The following is an 18,654-nucleotide window of genomic DNA, read 5'->3' as shown; positions in this document are numbered from 1 at the left end:
CAGTACCGGATCTCCTCAGGGCTGCGTCCTTTCCCCTCTGCTCTTCTCCCTGTACACCAACAGCTGTACCTCCAGTCATCTGTCCGTCAAACTTTTGAAGTTTGCGGACGACACCACCCTCATTGGGCTCATCTCTGGTGGGGATGAGTCTGACTATAGGTGGGAAGCTGACAACCTGGTGACCTGGTGTAGCCAGAACAACTTAGAGCGTAATGCTCTTAAGACAGTGGAGATGGTTGTGGACTTCAGGAAGAATACAGTCCCACTCACCCCCATCACCCTGTACGACTCCTCAGTCAACACTGTGGAGTCCTTCCGCTTCCTGGGCACTATCCTCTCCCAGGACTTTAAGTGGGAACTGAACATCAGCTCCCTCATAAAGAGAGCACAACAGAGGATGTATTTCCTACGGCAGCTGAAGAAATTCGACCTGCCAAAGACAATGATGGTGCACTTCTACACAGCCATCATTGAGTCCATCCTCACCTTCTCCATCACCATCTGGTACGCTGCTGCCACTGACAATGACAAGAGCAGACTGCAGCGTATCATCCACACTGCTGAGAAGGTGATTGGCTGCAATCTGCCTACCCTCGAGGACCTGCACACCTCGAGGACCCTGAGGCGAGCGAGGAAGATTGTGGCCGACTCCTCCCACCCTGGACACTCTCTGTTCCAGCTACTCCCCTCTGGCAGAAGGCTGCGGTTCCTCAGGACGAAAACCTCACGCCACAAAAACAGTTTCTTCCCATCCACTGCTGGCCTCCTCAACAAGGCCAAGGGCTCACACTGACTTTAACAATTTATCTGCATAATGACACCTTGCCATATTTACACTATGTTATCCTATTTGTATTTCTGTATGTTTATATTGTATATTATAGCTATTTTATATTATATATTTTATTTTATTCAAAATCTTTACATACTTTAGCCCCTTAGTATTAGTTAGACTTTGTACCTTTAGTATAGTTAGACTTGTGCACGATTTATTTAAGATTTAAGATTCCTATATGTTGAATGTATGCACCTTCCTGCCAAAGTAAATTCCTTGTCTGTGCGAATTTTCATGGCGAATAAAACCCTGATTCTGATGAACATCTGGAAAATTCGCCAGCATTGCACCTCCGATAAGCATGGTTGGCTACGTACGTTGGCTATGTACGATGCGAAATAAGTTCAACAATCATACATTGCTTCACGCGAGCCTGACTCTGCTGCTGATGAGACACTGTTGCTTGCGTTGAACTAAATGCCGCTTCAATTAGGCACTCCCAAAAGGCCGTGCCTGCGAATAATGTGGTGACTAAAACGATACGTGGTGTGTATTATGTCTTTAATGTTTCTTGTGGAGATATGGGATTTGCGAAGGAGGAAGGGAGATGATGATGATGATGGCGGTGACGATAGTAATGGTGATGGTAATGATGATGGCGATGATTGTGACGAAGGTGGTAGTGGTAGTAATAATGGTGAAATGGTGATGAGGTGATGATGGTTTTCACGGTGATAGTGATGGTGGTGATGATGATGTTGGTGATGATGATTATGGTGGTTTTTGTGGTATTGATGATCATGATGATGATAATGTTGATGATGATTGTGATTATTGTGATGATGTTGGTGGTGATGGTGATTATGTTGGTTTTGGTGGTTTTGAAAGTAATCATGGTGATGGTGGATGATGATAGTGATGGTGGTGGTGATAATGCTGTTGGTGATGATGTTGATGATAGTGATGATGGGGTGATGATGGTGAATCACAGGGATTGGGAGGCGTGGTGACGCGAGCGCGCACTGCAGGTGAAGGAGCGGCCACACAGACTCTGGGGCTGCGCTGATTCCCCACTCAGATTTAATTCAAATCCCTCAAACTTCCACACCGGCGATTTGTACTGAACCAGCGACATCGCTCACGCACACCAACCTGAACCTTACTCTCCCCTTCCATGCTCACCTCACTCCTCAATTTTAAGCTCACCCTCCCATCAGCCCACCCTCCCCTAACCCTCACCTTACCTCACCCTCCCCTAACGCTCAACTTCCTTCACCCTCCGTTCCACCTTCCCCTCACTATCACTTCGCCCTCTCCTCACTATCACCCCTCTCCTCTGTTTCTTGGGTTTCTGTCTCGGTTTCTTGGGTTTCTGTCTCGATTTATTGGGTTTCTATCTGTTCTAATCCTCAGGATGCACGACTCAGATCCACGATCTTCAATGGTTCATTAAAACGCCACACCCACATCCCAGGGTAGAAAGGCTGCAAGAATCTCTGCCTAACCTCGTGGATCACCTCCATGGAGTCGGTGCGGTGAAACGCCAGGAGCCCCCCCTCCCAGTGCAGGTGAAGACCGATTCTGCGGGGGGAGGGGGCCCCCCTCACCGACAGTGCGGTCTTCACTCCACCATGAAACACTGAGAAGTTTTTGTCACATTTCTCTAAACACCAGGACGCGTTGCTCCCTCCCAGCCGCTGTGCAGCACCACTCCCTTTCCGTGGGATCGTCCCGTACACGACTCCCACCCGCCACCACTCCACGTCCCCCACGTCCACCTCCCAGTAGTGGTGGCCCGACGAGAAGCTCTCACAGCACAGGGCTTGTGCAAAGCTATTAAACCGGTGTGGGTGATAGGGGCGACCCTGGGCGCCACCGGTCAGCGTCATCGTCCTGAGATCCGAGGAGATCTGGAGGTAGTTATGAGCTGAGTTTGTGTCCAGAGTCGGTGAGCATCCGTCTGTGACAACAGCGATGACAACATCACTACAGAACACTGTCATCACCATCATCCACCATCACCACCATCAACATTACCATCACCAACCATTATCTATACCATCAACAATAACATCACAAACATACACATCACCAAGCATCCTCGTCATCAATATCATCGATGACAACAATATATACATCACCATCACCCACATCATCAACACTATGAACATCAACAACATCACTATCGCAATAAGCACCACCACTAGGACCATCACAAACAATCACCACCATCTTCATCACTATCACCAAAATAACCAAAACGACCAGCATCAACGTAACCAATATCATCATTACTACGACCATCAGCGACATCAGCAAAACCATCACAACCATCACCACCTATATTATCTCCAATGTCACCATCATTACCATCACGACCATCACTGATATCACCACGAACAACACCATCACCATTCCCATCACTCACATCACTAACAGCATAATTACGACCATCCTCATCACGACCACTATCACCATCATTATGACCATTACCAGCATAAGGAACTCATTTGAGGTTGAAACTGCCTCGAAGAGGCCCAGAACTGAATCAGGTATCACCTGCCACTGATGTTAGCCATGGCGGGTAATCAAACCCAGGTAACTGGGTTCGTAGTGCAACGTGGTAACCACTATGCCACCGCTCCCCCATGCACAAATGCACAGACACATTCACAGGCACACACTGCATCTCAACATCACAATTACCTCTGGCTCGTAATGCTGATTATTTACCCAAGAACACCACACTGAGTCTCAGTGTTGTTCAATAGGGTCCTGCAATGGGATGTGAACAAAGACAAAGATCCCCTGTGTAGCCTTCACAGACAATTTGGACAAGTGCTGTCCGTGAGAGTCTATGAAGGCTGGCATGGCACACGAGGTGAATGGCCAGCACCACGCCCATCCACCTTGGTCTCCTAGTGGCGAGTTTGTTTACACACCGCATCAGGTTCCAGGATGTAAACAAAGACATCCCCCGTGTAGCCTTTACAGACTGGGGGTAAATAAGCACCGTTGAAGGCTGGCACGACACACGAAGGGGTGGGTGGCCAGCACTACGCCTGGCGGCCTTTGTCTCCCTAGTGGTGATGTTAATAAAATACCATGTAATTATTTGAGTCTGAGTCGACCTCGTGCACACACATGGGGATAATTTATTGTCAAGATGGCCCCATCACCCATGATTCACACTGAATAACTCACACAGGAGTTTGACTCCAGTTGTCTCCAGGACTTTCAGTGAGGCAATGTCCTCTTGGGTGGGAGCTGAGGGTGGATCTGCTGTAACCCTCCCTGTCCTGTGAAAGCAGAACAGACATGGCTACTGTCTCACGCAGAGCATCGTCACTCACAGGATCATCACAGCTCCATCTCACAGGCACTCATTAAACAAAGCATAATCACTCATCTCACAATTACAGAATCACCACACAGAATTACTATTACCACACACAGCATAACCACGCACGGTATCAAAACACAGCTTCATCACACATAGCATAATCACACAGCATTACCACACAGCATTACCACACACAGCATCATTACACACAGCCTCATTACACAACATCATCACCACACAGCATCATCACACAGCTTCACCACACAGCCTCATCACACAGCATCACCACACAGAGCTTCACCACATACGGCACCATCACACAGCATTCACTACACACAACATCCCCACACAGCCAATGTCTCACTGCCCGCACCCCACAATCAGTCCCATGTTGTCGTGTGTCGAGTCGTGAGTGATAGTCGTCTTTACCTGCAAGTCTCCTCCAGGTGCCCCTATGGGAGAAAGAGATATGCGTTACTGTGACTCTACCTCCAATCCCTTGTGATCAGTGGAGTTCCCACTGCAACACCGTGGGTGGAATGTAAACTCCAAAGTATTTGCTTATGACCCCATGATCACCAACACTGACTTACGGGGCAAATATTTCAGTGAGACCAGTTGAAAGTCAACTATAAACTACTATCTTCTTGGTTCTTTCGTAAAGTCACGTAGAAGGAAAATAATAAAAATAAAACATAATAAAATAATTCTCACGACGTTTCTGCCACAACGCAAGCAGCCGTCTTTAGGTGGAGAACAGGTCTGTCGAGAGAAGAGTCTGAATGGCACGCCCCAGGCGTGGAGCGACTATTTATGCTGGGATGGAGGGGCGAAGAGCGTCTTGACAAAATAATTTGCATATCAAGAGGAATTCGTTTAGCATTAGAAGAAGTTACAGCAGTAGAGGTTAGTGTAAATGCGATTGGTATTACCTTAGAGTCGCGGCATCTCTTCAGAAAGGTGAGAGACTCGATTAGCTGAGCCTTCTTATACCGGAGCTTGTTGAAGCATTTTAAAGTTTTGTGGAAACCCACCCCGTAGTGGAGGTTAAATTTCGATTTAAAGCTTTCGTGACTGCAGGGATGTATCTTCTTGTTTCTTTCGGTAAAGTCACGTAGAAGGAAATGCGATTGGTATTACCAATCGCATTTACACTAACCTCTGCTGATGTAAAGTCTTCTAATGCTAAACGAATTCCTCTTGATATGCACATTTTTTTGTCAAGACGCTCTTCGCCCCTCCATCCCATCATAAATAGTCGCTCCAAGCCTGGGGCGTGCCATTCAGACTCTGTCTCTCGACAGACCTGTTCTCCACCTAAAGACGGCTGCTTGCGTTGTGACCGAAACGTCGTGAGAATTATTTAATTTATGTTTTATTTTTATTATTTTATTATTTTCCTTCTACGTGACTTTACCGAAAGAACCAAGAAGATGAATCCCTGCAGTCACGAAAGCTTTAAATCGAAATATAAACTACTATTTAAAAAATTTACATGTAAGGCCCACTGAGCGATAGAGCTCTTCAGAAGCGACCTGGCCACAAATGATAGCTCACGAAGTGGTTCATCACGTGGGAATTTATAGCAGCTCAATACTCTAAACGCACGTGTGAAAAACTGGAGGACCCAGGGAAAAATCTATGAGACCATGGAAAGAGACATGAAAACTCCAATGTATAAGGTCGTCAGTGTTGGGATCAAATTCCCGACCTTCGGTATACCAGGCGAGATAGTTAACATCTTGCCACCCCTATGAGGACCAACACTGATTTGCAGGGCAACTATTTCAGAGTGAGACCAGTTGATATTAATCAGTGTTGAGATTAATTTCTGTCGTCAATGCACACGTGGCAGGTCTTACAGAAGTGGTGGTGAATACACAAGAATGTCATTAATACGCGTATGAGACCTCGTATTTATTTTAGCTTCCATAATAGAAACATTGAAGGTAGCGCATCCAAGAGGAGGTACACAAAGTAGGAAGCAGAGATGACATCGGCTCGTGAGCAGGCGCTGGTGGATTGTTGCATCGCGGCATCAAGAGATGTGGCAACTGCTTGGGGAGGCCTTCATCCATCAGTGGATAGATCATGGCTGATGATAATCATGATTACCGTGTACATTGTTATTGCTGTTATTGTAAGGTTTATTTAAAAATGCAATTCCAATAACATTTAGTTTATAATCACAATGAAACAAACTTAATGGGAATCGGTTAAAGAATAGGAGATATAATTCATTTAACTGAGAAAATATGAGCTGGGCTTCCAAATGGCAGTCACTGGAGCTGTGATGCGAATCAATGAGTGGAGCTGTGTTCACAAGCCCAGTGGAAGCGATCTCTCATTCAGGAGCTTCCCTCTGCTGCTGCTGCTGCTGGTGAGAGGGCTCTGTGCCAATAGCGACACTGGAGACTCATCGCTCACCTGCAGGAACGCGAGCGAGTCCCTCTCCTGCGCTAGGGCCTGCAGGCGAGTGGCTGCTGCCTGGAGCTCGCTGATCTCGCGCTGGTAGCGAGCGATCTCCTTCTCGATCTGGGACAGGAGCTTGCGCCCTTTCTTCTCCACTTGCTCTAAAGCCGCCTTCTCCTCCACATCCCACGCTGCTCTCGCGCGGATGAATCTGACCGAGATTGAGGCCTTTTCAACTGTCATGGATCCCTGCAAAGAGAAATATATGCCATCTCTGTTCATTAAATTCTGGTCCTCTGTGAAATGACATTCAGGTCGGTGTGAGCTGAGTACAACTGTGAACGTGTCCAGACAGTGATATGAGTCTGCAGCACTGAGGCCTCCTTCTACTTCTGCCTCTGATAACGCCACTGTGCATTTTCAGTACAACACGATTCGCCTTAACTGGCGGGGGCTGTTTGACAATGACATAATAAAATACCATCATGAGTACATTTAGCTTCCGTGGCATTCTCATTGTGCAAGGCTATCAGGACTATGCTTTGTTTACCTTCGCATGAAGCAAAGGGAAGTCTGTAATTAGCCTTCAGCATGTAGAGCCTGAATGAAATGGGAAGCTAGGCCAATTCCTCTTTAAATGGATGTATTGTGAGAGAAAAACCACATATGTATGGATGAAGAGAGGGGATCATGAAACCACTTGCTATACAGCCACCTGGCCACCCTAAATCCTGATTGGTTTCAGAAAGATGGTGTACAACAGCCTTTCCCACCTGATGACGGATGCTTGTGTTGCGCCCGAAACTTCGTGATTTATTTTATTTTATACCTACGTGGCTTTACCGAAATAACCAAAGAGTATAGTCTGTGTGTGATCCACCAACTCTGCTACCAGATAATTGGATAAGAGGTACATACCACCTCATCTGACCACTATAGTTCGCAGTCGTTGATGTGGTAAACTGTAAGGGGATATGGGAATCTTGAATTTCCACCACTGATTGTGTTTCTCAGCGGAGATGAGAACCACAACTTTTCTCATCCTGATTATTGAGGTGTATTAATCAGTTTGTCTTTAGTCCCACAATGTGTTTAGAGCAAATGGAAGTCCACGTGAATGAATGGAGTTGTCCTCCATCACAAACCCTACCCCGGACTTGGTACCTGCACGACCTTGCGAGCGGCCTCCATCCGCCTCACGGACTCCTCCGCCTCCTTCCTCTTCTCCTCCACCGCCTGCGTCTCCTCTCCCACTTGTTTCTGTGAGAGACGTCACCAGGGGAGACTCCACTCACTCTCTGAGCGTCCTCTCTCACCCCAACTCCACGTAAATCCCTCCACAGTGACGGGAGCAGTAGCTCCGGTGCAGCGATGGAGGCTGGGGGAGCAAGCGCTGCAGGGAACTAATTTCACGAGGAGCTCAAATGTGCGCAGGGCTTCCTAAGTTGTGGGTGGAGCTACCTAAGAAGTGGACAGAGCTACCTAAGCAGTGGGTGGGGCTACCTGAGCAGTGGGCATGGCTACCTGAGCAGTGGGCAGGGCTACTGGAGTAGTGGGCGGGGCTACCTGAGTAATGAGCAGGGATATCAGAGTGGTGGGTGGGGCTACCCGAGTGGGGGGTGGGGCTAGACGAGTAGTGGGCGGGGCTATCCGAGTCGTGGGCGGCGCTATCTGAGAAGTGGGTGGACAAGGCACCAGAATGGTGAGATGTTATCTGCCTTGCCTGCGAAATAGGAGGTCGTGGGTTCGAACCCGACCCTGATGCTTGTGTAGTGTCGTAGAACGACACTACTGTATTGGCTCGGTGTGGGGGCTGTGTGATGCCGCCGCCACGAAGCCGCTCGGCGGGCGCCCCCATCTACGACCTCGCCACCACCAAGCGATGGGGCCAACCCCACTTCGCCCTCACCACCTCCCACATAAACACACCCTCACGCATTTCCCCCCCCCCCCCCCATAGAGCTCCGAGGAGAGGTCACCTGGCTGGCCGGTTTTTACCCGAAAGCCCTCATAGGGACAATCTTCACGGTTTCCTGCGGCCAGGGAATTGGGCGGCCTCCCCCGATGCTGGTTCGCACTGCGGCGCTGTGACCAGGTTGAGATTGTATGGTCACGGCGAGGGCTGTCCAGCCACCACGGTTAAAACGCACCCTCCCCCACACACACGTATCAACAAGGCCGGCAGGGGGGCCACAGCCATGAACTAAGGGGAAGCCAGAGGGGGGGGGCAGCTGATTGGCGTGGCGGAGTGCTCAGGAACCACCGGCGCGAAGCAGCCCACAGCGAGGCTTTGTTACGGAAACCGCGGCTGATTGGCATAACAAAGGCGCCCGCAAGCCACCGCGCCGGCGTGCGCCCACACGTTACGAGCGCACCGATGTGCGCTCGTAACGTGGGTATTCGGTGTTGAGACGAGTGCTGCGTGGGGCTGTGTAAAGAGGGAGTGTGAACGGGTGCGGTGCGGTGTGTGCGTATGCTCGCGGCGTGTGTAATCAGTGCTCCAAAAGTGTGCGATCGTAACGTGGGTATTCGGTGTTGAGACGAATGCTGCGTGGGGCTGTGTAAAGAGGGAGTGTGTACGTACGCCCGCAGCGTGTAAGTGCTGTGCGGGGCTGCGTGAGGGGAGGCATTGCGTTTCATTGAAGGAGAAGCAACGCCGTGTTAACGGGCATACAGAAGCCGGTGACGAGCCATGCCCTTCACGCAAACCCGAGGAGCGGGGACCCAGGGAGGGGAACCATCAGACGATAGTCCTTGCCCCGTAATCGATGAGCCCAGCGGTAGCCGGGGCGGTTTGCACATCAGCGAGGGGTCGGGGAGTGGCGAGACCCCTGCAGTCGGGATACAGCCGGGAGAGATCTCAGGGGGCCAGCGACCCTCACAGCTGTCGGCAGGTGTCACGGGGGTCGTGTTGGGCCGTGACACTCTGCGTGAACCCAACAGGACACGTGACCGGATAAAGGGGGCCAGGGGCCTCAGGGGGGAATGTGGCCTGGGGCGGAGCCGGCTACGCCAGAGTGGTTATAAGCGGGGCGTGGACGGAGAGCTGTGCTGTTCTGGGCTGTTCTGCTGGGTCATCTCTGGGATGAAGCTCTCCGGTAGCCGCGAGTGGACCAGGCAGCATGTTGGACTGTCCTAGTCCAGTGATGTAGTATCCCCGTGTGTTGGTTAAGTTAGGAAAGGTGGCTACCACCTTAAGTCGTTATGTTAAGTGTTAATTGTTACGTTACCTAATAAATAGTGTTGCCTCCAAAGTTCCAGTGTGCGCCTGAATTTAACCCACTACACCTGTGTAGAGAGGTTCCGACGGACATACTCGGAGACGGAGGTAAGTTAAGGGCTTTCGCCAGGGTTTATTAAAGCTCATCAATATTACACAGGGTACACAACTCCCAGGGGCTAGGGGTCCTACTCTGAGTCTGGGTCCCTGCCAGCTAGCTCCGGTCTCTCTCTCTCGTGTCGGATCGTGGACTCTGCCGACTCCACCGACCAAAGAGAGAAGCACCTCTACGGCTACCACCGGCTTCTCCCCAGACTCCCTATTCGATCCCTCTCTCTACCCCTGGTTCCCTCTTTACCCTGCTTACTCTACTCGTTCCCACAGTTGACCCCGCTTACGTCACGGGGTATCCCTTAAGTACCCTAGGAGACGGGACGTCATCGCACTGAACGGTACACCTGACGTCACGTCCCCATTTTACTCCTCTACATTACCCCCCCCCCCCTGTGAAAAAAATAATGCAGCCGACTCGGCTGTAAATGATATAAAAGTAGAGAAGTCCCAGAACCACAAACCAACATATTCACAACCAACCGACAACATCCAGGCAGCATGACAACAATCAATCAAATTTCAAAACCTTGAAACTCTTATCACGCGCTGCCATCAATACAAAGGCGGAATCGCGATGGCCCAGACAATACACACCAACAAACAACAATTGAGAAGCCCAGACAAACCACACCAAAACCGACAATTGGGCAGTCTAGACAAAACACGCCAACATAACACAATTTGGCGATGAGGGCTGGAGGCCGCCGGCAGCGGTCCCACAGGCCGTCAACAGAGCGCACGCCTCCCCATGTGGCACGAATCGCCAGGGCAGGCACCGCGCCAGCTGGTGACAGGCCCCGGGAGAGCTGCAGCAGCCCAGCAGCCCAACGCTGCTCCTGCCAGGCACGCGCCGGCCCGAGTGGCGGCTCCTGCTGCCCATCCCGTGGCGAGATGCAGAGCCGCTGCGTCGGCATGGCAACACCCAGGCACCATGAGGTGCGGGGCCGCGGCGTTGCCGGCGGCCCCCACCACGATCGCGGCAAAATAGCAACCTGGTGCGGCGTCGCTGGCGGCAAAACCTGCATGCACAGCGAGGTGCGGTGCCCCGGCGTGACCCTCGGCCCACCCCGCGGCCGTGGCGACGTGTGGAGCCGCGGTGGCGGGCGCGCCAAATCCCGCAGGCACGGCGACGCGCGGAACTGCGTCAACTTCCACGCGCGGCGTCGTGCGGAGCTGCGGCAGCGATGCACGGGGCCGCGGCGACACCCGCAGCGCACCCCGCCTGCACGGCGATGCCCGGAACCACGGCAGCACCCTCGGCAACTCCCGTGGTGCGGCGAGGTGCGGAGCCCTGGACTCTGGGGCTCCCCCGGCGGGTGCAGCATGGTGTGGAGCTGTGGCATCGCCGACGGCAGCCCCCGCGCACGTGGCGTGCTGCGAAGTCGCGGCGGCACCCGCGGTGGAGAACGGCGTCGCGGTCGCCATGGCAGCCATGGCGCCGACGTGCGGCGTCGCATGAACATTGGCCGCCGCCTGTCGCGTCGTAGCCAAAATGGCGACCGCCTGAGGCGCCCAACCAACATGGCCGCCGGTGGCGACGTCGCAGGCAAAATGGCGGCCAGCTGGGGCGTCGCAGCCAAGATGGCGGCCGCCTCTCGCGGCGTCCCGGCGGTTGACAGTTGCTCCCGTCCCGAGTGCGGGCCGGGTGCATCCAACTTCGCCTCCGCGATGTCGAGACAGGCGCAGAGCTGCGCCATCGCCTGCAGGAGCTGCTTCAGCAGGTCTGCGGGGGCGCTCCCCGTCTCCGGCGGCGGCGGCGAGCTGGCACCCCCGCCCGTCGTCTTGCCGGGGCCTGTCACCGGAGCCCCGGATGCCGTGGTCACTGCCAAAGCCTCCTCCCCACAATCTTCATCCTCCGATCGTCCCGTCGCTGGGTTCTTGCGCTCCGCTCCCGATGTAAACATGGTAGCGCAGTGCAGATACTCTGACACCAGTTGTAGAGAAGTTCCGACGGACGTACTCGGAGACGGAGGTAAGTTAAGGGCTTTCGCCAGGGTTTATTAAAGCTTATCAATATTACACAGGGTACACAACTCCCAGGGGCTAGGGGTCGTACTCTGAGTCTGGGTCCCTGCCGGCTAGCTCCGGTCTCTCTCTCTCGTGTCTGATCGTGGACTCTGCCGACTCCACTGATCGGAGAGAGAAGCACCTCTACGGCTACCAACGGCTTCTCCCCAGACTCCCTATTCGATCCCTCTCTCTACCCCTGGTTCCCTCTTCACCCTGTTTACTTTACCCGTTCCCACAGTGACCCCGCTTACGTCACGGGGTATCCCTTAAGTAGCCTAGGAGACGTGACGTCATCGCACTGAACGGCACATCTGACGTCACGTCCCCATTTTACTCCTCTACACCTGTATACAGTCGACCCTTCCACCTCGTGGGGGTTAGGGGCGCAGGCCCCCCATGATCTAAAAAAAACGCGTAAAATGTTTTGGTCCCCTTGGTCCCCTTGGTGAGCGAAGCGGTACAAAAATATACGAGAAACGCGAGATATAAATATCACTGCGAGGTCACTGCCGTAAACACGCTTGGTGTCCTCCAAACCAGCGCATAGAACCGCAGTTCTTTTTGCAAACTAAATTTTAAAAAAATGTAACTTAAAACAAATTGTGTATATTTATGATCTGTGAGTCCCGCGCGTGACGTCACTCCAAATGAGGCCAACCCCCCTCATTAATATTCATGAACAGGTGGGGTCATCCACATGGACTCCCCCCACCTCATAAATAATCATGAACGGGTGACGTCACTCCACATGCCGCACCCCTCCCCAATAACCATTAGCGGGTTACGTCACTCCACATGGGCAACCTCCCCCCCTGCCCTCATTAATAATCATGAGCTGAACAATTTTTCTATTGAATATTTCAGATTTACTGCAATATACACCCGTCCTTGTATGGACAAACAAGCTAGTTAAAATATAAAATATATTAATATTATACAATACTGTACATATAATTTATGCATTTATGAGTTACTAAACTTTTTGGGTGTCATCTGCTGGCCTTCGCGTGTCGTCTGCGCCTTTCACAAAACTCCCCAAAACTCCCAAAAAATGCCCATTTCATTTCTTATGCCGACCCCGCCATATATTGAAACCGCCATGGGGAAAGTCGCGATGCAGAAGGGTCGACTGTACTATGAATCTACCCTTCAAAACACTAATTAAAAAAATAAATTGACGGGCATGTAAAATATTAAATCCACTTTCAAATGAGTCTGAGCCACTCGCTGTGGTTTCGTTATAATAAGATGTTGCTGTTGAGAGCCAATGACAGAGTTCATCAGCTGATGCTACGGTATCGTGGGTACTACTCGGTGACCGTGAGTACCTCTTCCTCACCTTTCGTTTGTCATGCTCCAACTCCAGAGTGACGAGCTCGTGGCCTCGATGATCCACAGTGATGGTGCAGTCCCTGCAGACGAGGCGTCCGTCGTTAACGCAGTAGAAGCGGTATTCGTCTCCATGCTCTGCGCACCGTCGATTCTCCAGGTTCACACCAGGTGACACCAGGACATGGTCACTAAACTTTGCCAACTGCTGGTGGGGCGCGACGTGGCTCATACAGAACGACGAATCACACTTGAGGCAAGTCTTCACTGCGGGCTTCCTGCAATGATCGCAGCAAACAGCAGAAGCAGCAGCATCGGCAGCCATGGGCTCAGCCACTCGCAGCTGCTCGATGAGGTTGGTGAGCGTCACGTTCTTGTTCAGCTTGGGCCTCCGAGGGAAGGTCACTCGGCACTGCGGGCAGGACAAGGACTCTGCCGCATCCCAGGCGCCCTCCACGCACTTGAGGCAGAACGAGTGGCCGCAGCTGAGCGTGCAGGGGCAGCGGAAGGCGTCCAGGCAGATGGGGCAGGTCAACTCCCCTGGAGCCTCGCTACCACTGGGAACTGCACTCGCCATGGCCCAGTGGCTTCACTCAGAGACGGGCACTGGATGGAGCTCAGGCAGTCGCTGTCTGTAGCTCAGGCAGTCGCTGGCTGCAGCTCAGGCAGTTTCTGGATGTAGCTCAGGCAGTCTCTGTCTGTAGCTCAGGCATTCGCTGGCTGTAGCTCAGGCAGTCTTTCTGTAGCACAGTCTCTGGCAGTAGCTCAGACAGCTTCTTGCTGTAGCTCACGCTATCTCTGCCTGTAGCTCCGGCAGTATCTAGCTATAGCTCATGCAGTCTCTGGCGACATCTGAGACGTTAAACCAGGATCAAGCCACCTAAATGTGAGGCAGGTTAAAGTACAAAGTCTTTCAGTTTGATTTGCATATCATGAGGCGCACCCTGGAATGTGTTTGCTTGTGACCGGGCCGAGATGTCTAGGCGCCAGAGGTGGCTAGATAAAGAGTCAGCTCACCTCATCTCAAATCACCTCATCTTAATTAACCTCTTGTTAACTCAGCTCATGTCAACACACTTCTGTGAAGGTTGGTCCATCTTGGCCCGATGAACACTCTTGTTGTCCACGCAGATGCTCTCACAAGCAACAGCTACCCTCCAATTATACAAACTCACGAGCCCCACTGTCATGCAGAGATCACGTAGGTTGTCCCCCAACACAGTGTAACTCACCGCTCATCCAGACAGTCCAGAAAGGACGTGGAAGTTGCAGTTGAAAAAGTCCCTCCTGCCTAAGTTACACTCTTAAGTTCAGTCTCAAACAGGTCCACAGGGTTCACGAAGTTTGTCTAAAACATTGGCCACGAATAATGAGCCTGGCTCGGTGCACCGCCAGGGACTCGCCACTCAAAGCAGGTGGCCTCCATTGGCACCGCAGGTGTCCTCAACAGTCTGAAACGAAAAGAGCTGCTGCAGTTGTTGTTGTTGGGTTTTTCGCACAATCAAAAACACTAATTTGAAGAGAAATTGGCTGAATGTCCCAAAACAATATTTCATTGAAAAGAGACTCATTGAAGCTTTACTTCTTGAAGGACAATTTACGCAGATTATTCTTCGCTTAAAGTGACAAATACAATATAAAAAGATGGCGACCTCCAGGGCAGTGGCGTCGCCATCCACTAGTCGAGCGGTGGCTCGAGTGCTGCCTCGGCGAGCCTCGCTGCGTCTGTCAACAGCGTTGCTCATCTCAACAACTTATTTTATATTTATAGCACACATTTTAATGGTAGGTTTTTACCCTTTTAACTGGTACAAAACTGACACCTTTATTCAAGGCATCATGTTTGCAATGACTACAACACAAGTAGTCAATAAAGCAAACAAAAAGAAGCAACTCTGATAAGGATAATAATATGCACTGTCCTTGAAGTTGATTGGCCCACACCCGAGACGGCTTTCTTTAGAGCCTAGTCCCCATTGGTGTAGGGCCAGATGACACCAGAAGGCGTACAACTCAAAACAGTGCAATATCAGAGTATTGAGAGTTCGGGGTAAACATTTACACTATGAGATCTCTTTTACCAGTGGCAAAATATAATGGTAGGTTTTTACCCTTTTAACTGGTACAAAACTGACACCTTTATTCAAGGCATCATGTTTGCAATGACCACAACACAAGTAGTCAATAAAGCAAACAAAAAGAAGCAACTCTGATAAGGATAATAATATGCACTGTCCTTGAAGTTGATTGGCCCACACCCGAGACGGCTTTCTTTAGAGCCTAGTCCCCAGTGCATATTATTATCCTTATCAGAGTTGCTTCTTTTTGTTTGCTTTATTGACTACTTGTGTTGTGGTCATTGCAAACATGATGCCTTGAATAAAGGTGTCAGTTTTGTACCAGTTAAAAGGGTAAAAACCTACCATTATATTTTGCCACTGGTAAAAGAGATCTCATAGTGTAAATGTTTACCCCGAACTCTCAATACTCTGATATTGCACTGTTTTTGAGTTGTACGCCTTCTGGTGTCATCTGGCCCTACACCAATGGGGACTAGGCTCTAAAGAAAGCCGTCTCGGGTGTGGGCCAATCAACTTCAAGGACAGTGCATATTATTATCCTTATCAGAGTTGCTTCTTTTTGTTTGCTTTATTGACTACTTGTGTTGTGGTCATTGCAAACATGATGCCTTGAATAAAGGTGTCAGTTTTGTACCAGTTAAAAGGGTAAAAACCTACCATTATATTTTGCCACTGGTAAAAGAGATCTCATAGTGTAAATGTTTACCCCGAACTCTCAATACTCTGATATTGCACTGTTTTTGAGTTGTACGCCTTCTGGTGTCATCTGGCCCTACACCAATGGGGACTAGGCTCTAAAGAAAGCCGTCTCGGGTGTGGGCCAATCAACTTCAAGGACAGTGCATATTATTATCCTTATCAGAGTTGCTTCGTTTTGTTTGCTTTATTGACTACTTGTGTTGTGGTCATTGCAAACATGATGCCTTGAATAAAGGTGTCAGTTTTGTACCAGTTAAAAGGGTAAAAACCTACCATTATATTTTGCCACTGGTAAAAGAGATCTCATAGAGCACACATTTTCTCAATGTGCTTAACAAAGTTTAAAGAAAGTTTTACATAAATCAATGATATGGATGGCAGAGGCGTGGTAAAGGCTGGGGAATGGGTGACTGCGATAGGGGATACTTAGAGATTACGAACGGGTAAGGGGAAGGAAGAGTAAGAGTGTGACGGTGGGTAACCAACTCCAGCGTCACTACATAATACCTCCACCATGGTGAACTATTTTGCAGGCCGGTCGGCACCACAATGTGGAATAAGCAGCAACACCCATGGGCCAGGATTTGAAGTGATGAAGCAATTTTACTTCTGTGCTTAGGCCTGGTTACAGGCAGGAGTGTGAGATACGTGTAGGCCCACCAACACGACCGCACACCCCCAGAACACACAATTCAACACACACATTTCACACACAGGACCAAAACCAACTCCACTGTCCACATACACTTCAGACACTCCGCGAATATCCCTGAATAACCGTACCACATATTCAATCCACGGGACCGGGAAACCTGCACCGCGGTTTTTAGCATCAGTCCAATGGGCCTACAGTGGGCTGGATCTTGAGTCCTGCTTTCTCCCTTCTGATCCTCACACCAGGCATTGGGGTCTTTGCTTCCACCCCAGGGTGAGCTGCCTTGCTCGCTCAGCTCACTGCTGCTGCTGCGCCCGCTGGTGCCGCTGCCTCCTCCACTGTGGCGGCTGCTTCTCCCGCTGGTGCTGCTTCTTTTGCTGGTGCTGCTCTAACAGTCAACCCCCTTGTATACTGGAAGGTGCCAATGTATTTTGGCCACCCAGTCCCTAGCCACATCCAGATAATTTCAGGTTCAAATTGACCGGAAACCAGTCGAGTCAGACTCGTAGGCTGGTCTCTCGAGCACCCCCAACACAGCTTCACCTCATAATCAACGTTTTTGGGTTTAGATCGCGTTATTTATAAATGTGTCGTAACCCTCCACCACCCGACACGGCCAATCAGTACTCAAATTGTAAATGTTGTGGTTTCACGCTTCAACATACCGGTGGGCTAAAGCAGTGAACTATTTGTCTTTTGTCAACGTGACACTTTTTTACTGATTGACCGTGTCGGGTGGTGGAGGGTTACGACACATTTATAAATAACGCGATATAAACCCAAAAACGTTGATTATGAATAATATTGGTCGCGAAAGCCTACGTGTTAAACAGCTTCACCTACTGTATCATCATTGAACACCACTGTGAACCACGTAATATTGTATCCGTGACAACGAGATAGGGTAATCAGGATTTACGATAGAGAAAGAGGGTAAGAAATGAGGCTGCTTCATGTACAGGGGCAGTGTAGAGTCTATGAACAGTGTTGAGTCTATGGGCAGTGTTGAGTCTTTGGGCAGCATTGAGTCTATGGGCAGTATTGAGTTAATGGACAGTGTTGAGTCTATGGGCAGTGGTGAGTGTATGGGCAGTGTTGAGTCTATGGGCAGTCCTGAATCTATGGGCAGTGCTGCTTAATGTACTGGGGATGTTTATCCAGTCGAGGGTCCAAAGAGGAATAAGGATCGATAACGGGATTGAGTACAGGGAGAAAGAGGCACAGAGAAACAGGGACTCAAACTACAACATCGCACCCTGTTCTTAACTTATTTACTCACCATCTCACCCACTCATCCATTCACTTCGTCATTCACTCACTCTTCATCTCACTCACTTTTCCTACCATCTCACTATTTCACCCTCTCGCCATCTCTGTCACTCAATTACCCCTTCATTCACTCATTCACTCACCCACTAACTCACTTATCACTCACCACTATCTCACTCAACCACCTACAATCTCAGGAACTAATGCACCCACTTACTCATTCACGCATTAAGTAAATCATGCAGACACCCACCATCTGAGTCATTTGCTCACTCATTCTCTCACTCAGGATCTTAGTAACTTATTCACCCACTCACTCATTCACTCACCCACGCACTCACTCAACCACCATATCACTCTCTCATGCACAATCCCACTCGCTCACATATGCATGTCACAAGACGCACCCTGGTAAGTGCCGACGTCTCAACGCCAGGGGTTGCTGGTCAAAGTCCATCTCATCTAACCTCATGTCAACTCACCTAATCTCCAATAACCTATTGTAAACTCATCTCATGTCACCTCATTCTCACACACCTCATCTCACCTCAATTCAACTCACTTCATCTCAATTCACCTCATCCCCACCATCTCAACTCACCTCAACCTCACATACCTCACCTTCAAATCACCTCACCCACCCACTCACTCACCTAATAATTCGCTCGTGCTCCATTTCAAACATTCACTCACCATCTCACTCTCAACTGGCTAAAGAAATAAACTCCTCGTGGAGCTGCCCATGAA

General features: G+C 50.3%; 1 protein-coding gene across 1 annotated transcript; it reads right to left on the bottom strand.

Moving 5' to 3' along the window:
* Window positions 1–2,184: 2,184 nt before the first annotated feature.
* LOC144952742 (E3 ubiquitin/ISG15 ligase TRIM25-like) lies at window positions 2,185–13,780 on the bottom strand. The gene is made up of 6 exons (XM_078883233.1): window positions 13,214–13,780; window positions 7,695–7,790; window positions 6,546–6,779; window positions 4,548–4,570; window positions 3,980–4,074; window positions 2,185–2,735 (listed from the first exon to the last, which is right to left on the bottom strand). The coding sequence occupies exons 1-6, from the start codon at window positions 13,778–13,780 to the stop codon at window positions 2,185–2,187; spliced, it is 1,566 nt and encodes a 521-aa protein (XP_078739359.1).
* Window positions 13,781–18,654: the final 4,874 nt, after the last annotated feature.

The sequence above is a fragment of the Lampetra fluviatilis genome, chromosome 69 (genome assembly GCF_964198595.1).
Source record: "Lampetra fluviatilis chromosome 69, kcLamFluv1.1, whole genome shotgun sequence".
Taxonomy (NCBI): Eukaryota; Metazoa; Chordata; class Hyperoartia; order Petromyzontiformes; family Petromyzontidae; genus Lampetra; species Lampetra fluviatilis.
The sequence above is the reverse complement of the archived record's forward strand: the minus strand, read 5'-3'. Positions and strand labels throughout refer to the sequence as shown.

What these genes read in the sequence shown, in the direction of transcription:
- LOC144952742 (XM_078883233.1), bottom strand. Translation starts at nt 13,780, where the DNA reads ATGGCGAGTGCAGTTCCCAGTGGTAGCGAGGCTCCAGGGGAGTTGACC. An exon ending in ACTCGCTCGCGTTCCTGCAG is followed by an intron (nt 4,571 to 6,545) that starts GTGAGCGATGAG and finishes TTTCTCCCATAG; the next exon opens with GGGCACCTGGAGGAGACTTG. An exon ending in CACCTGGAGGAGACTTGCAG is followed by an intron (nt 4,075 to 4,547) that starts GTAAAGACGACT and finishes CTGCTTTCACAG; the next exon opens with GACAGGGAGGGTTACAGCAG.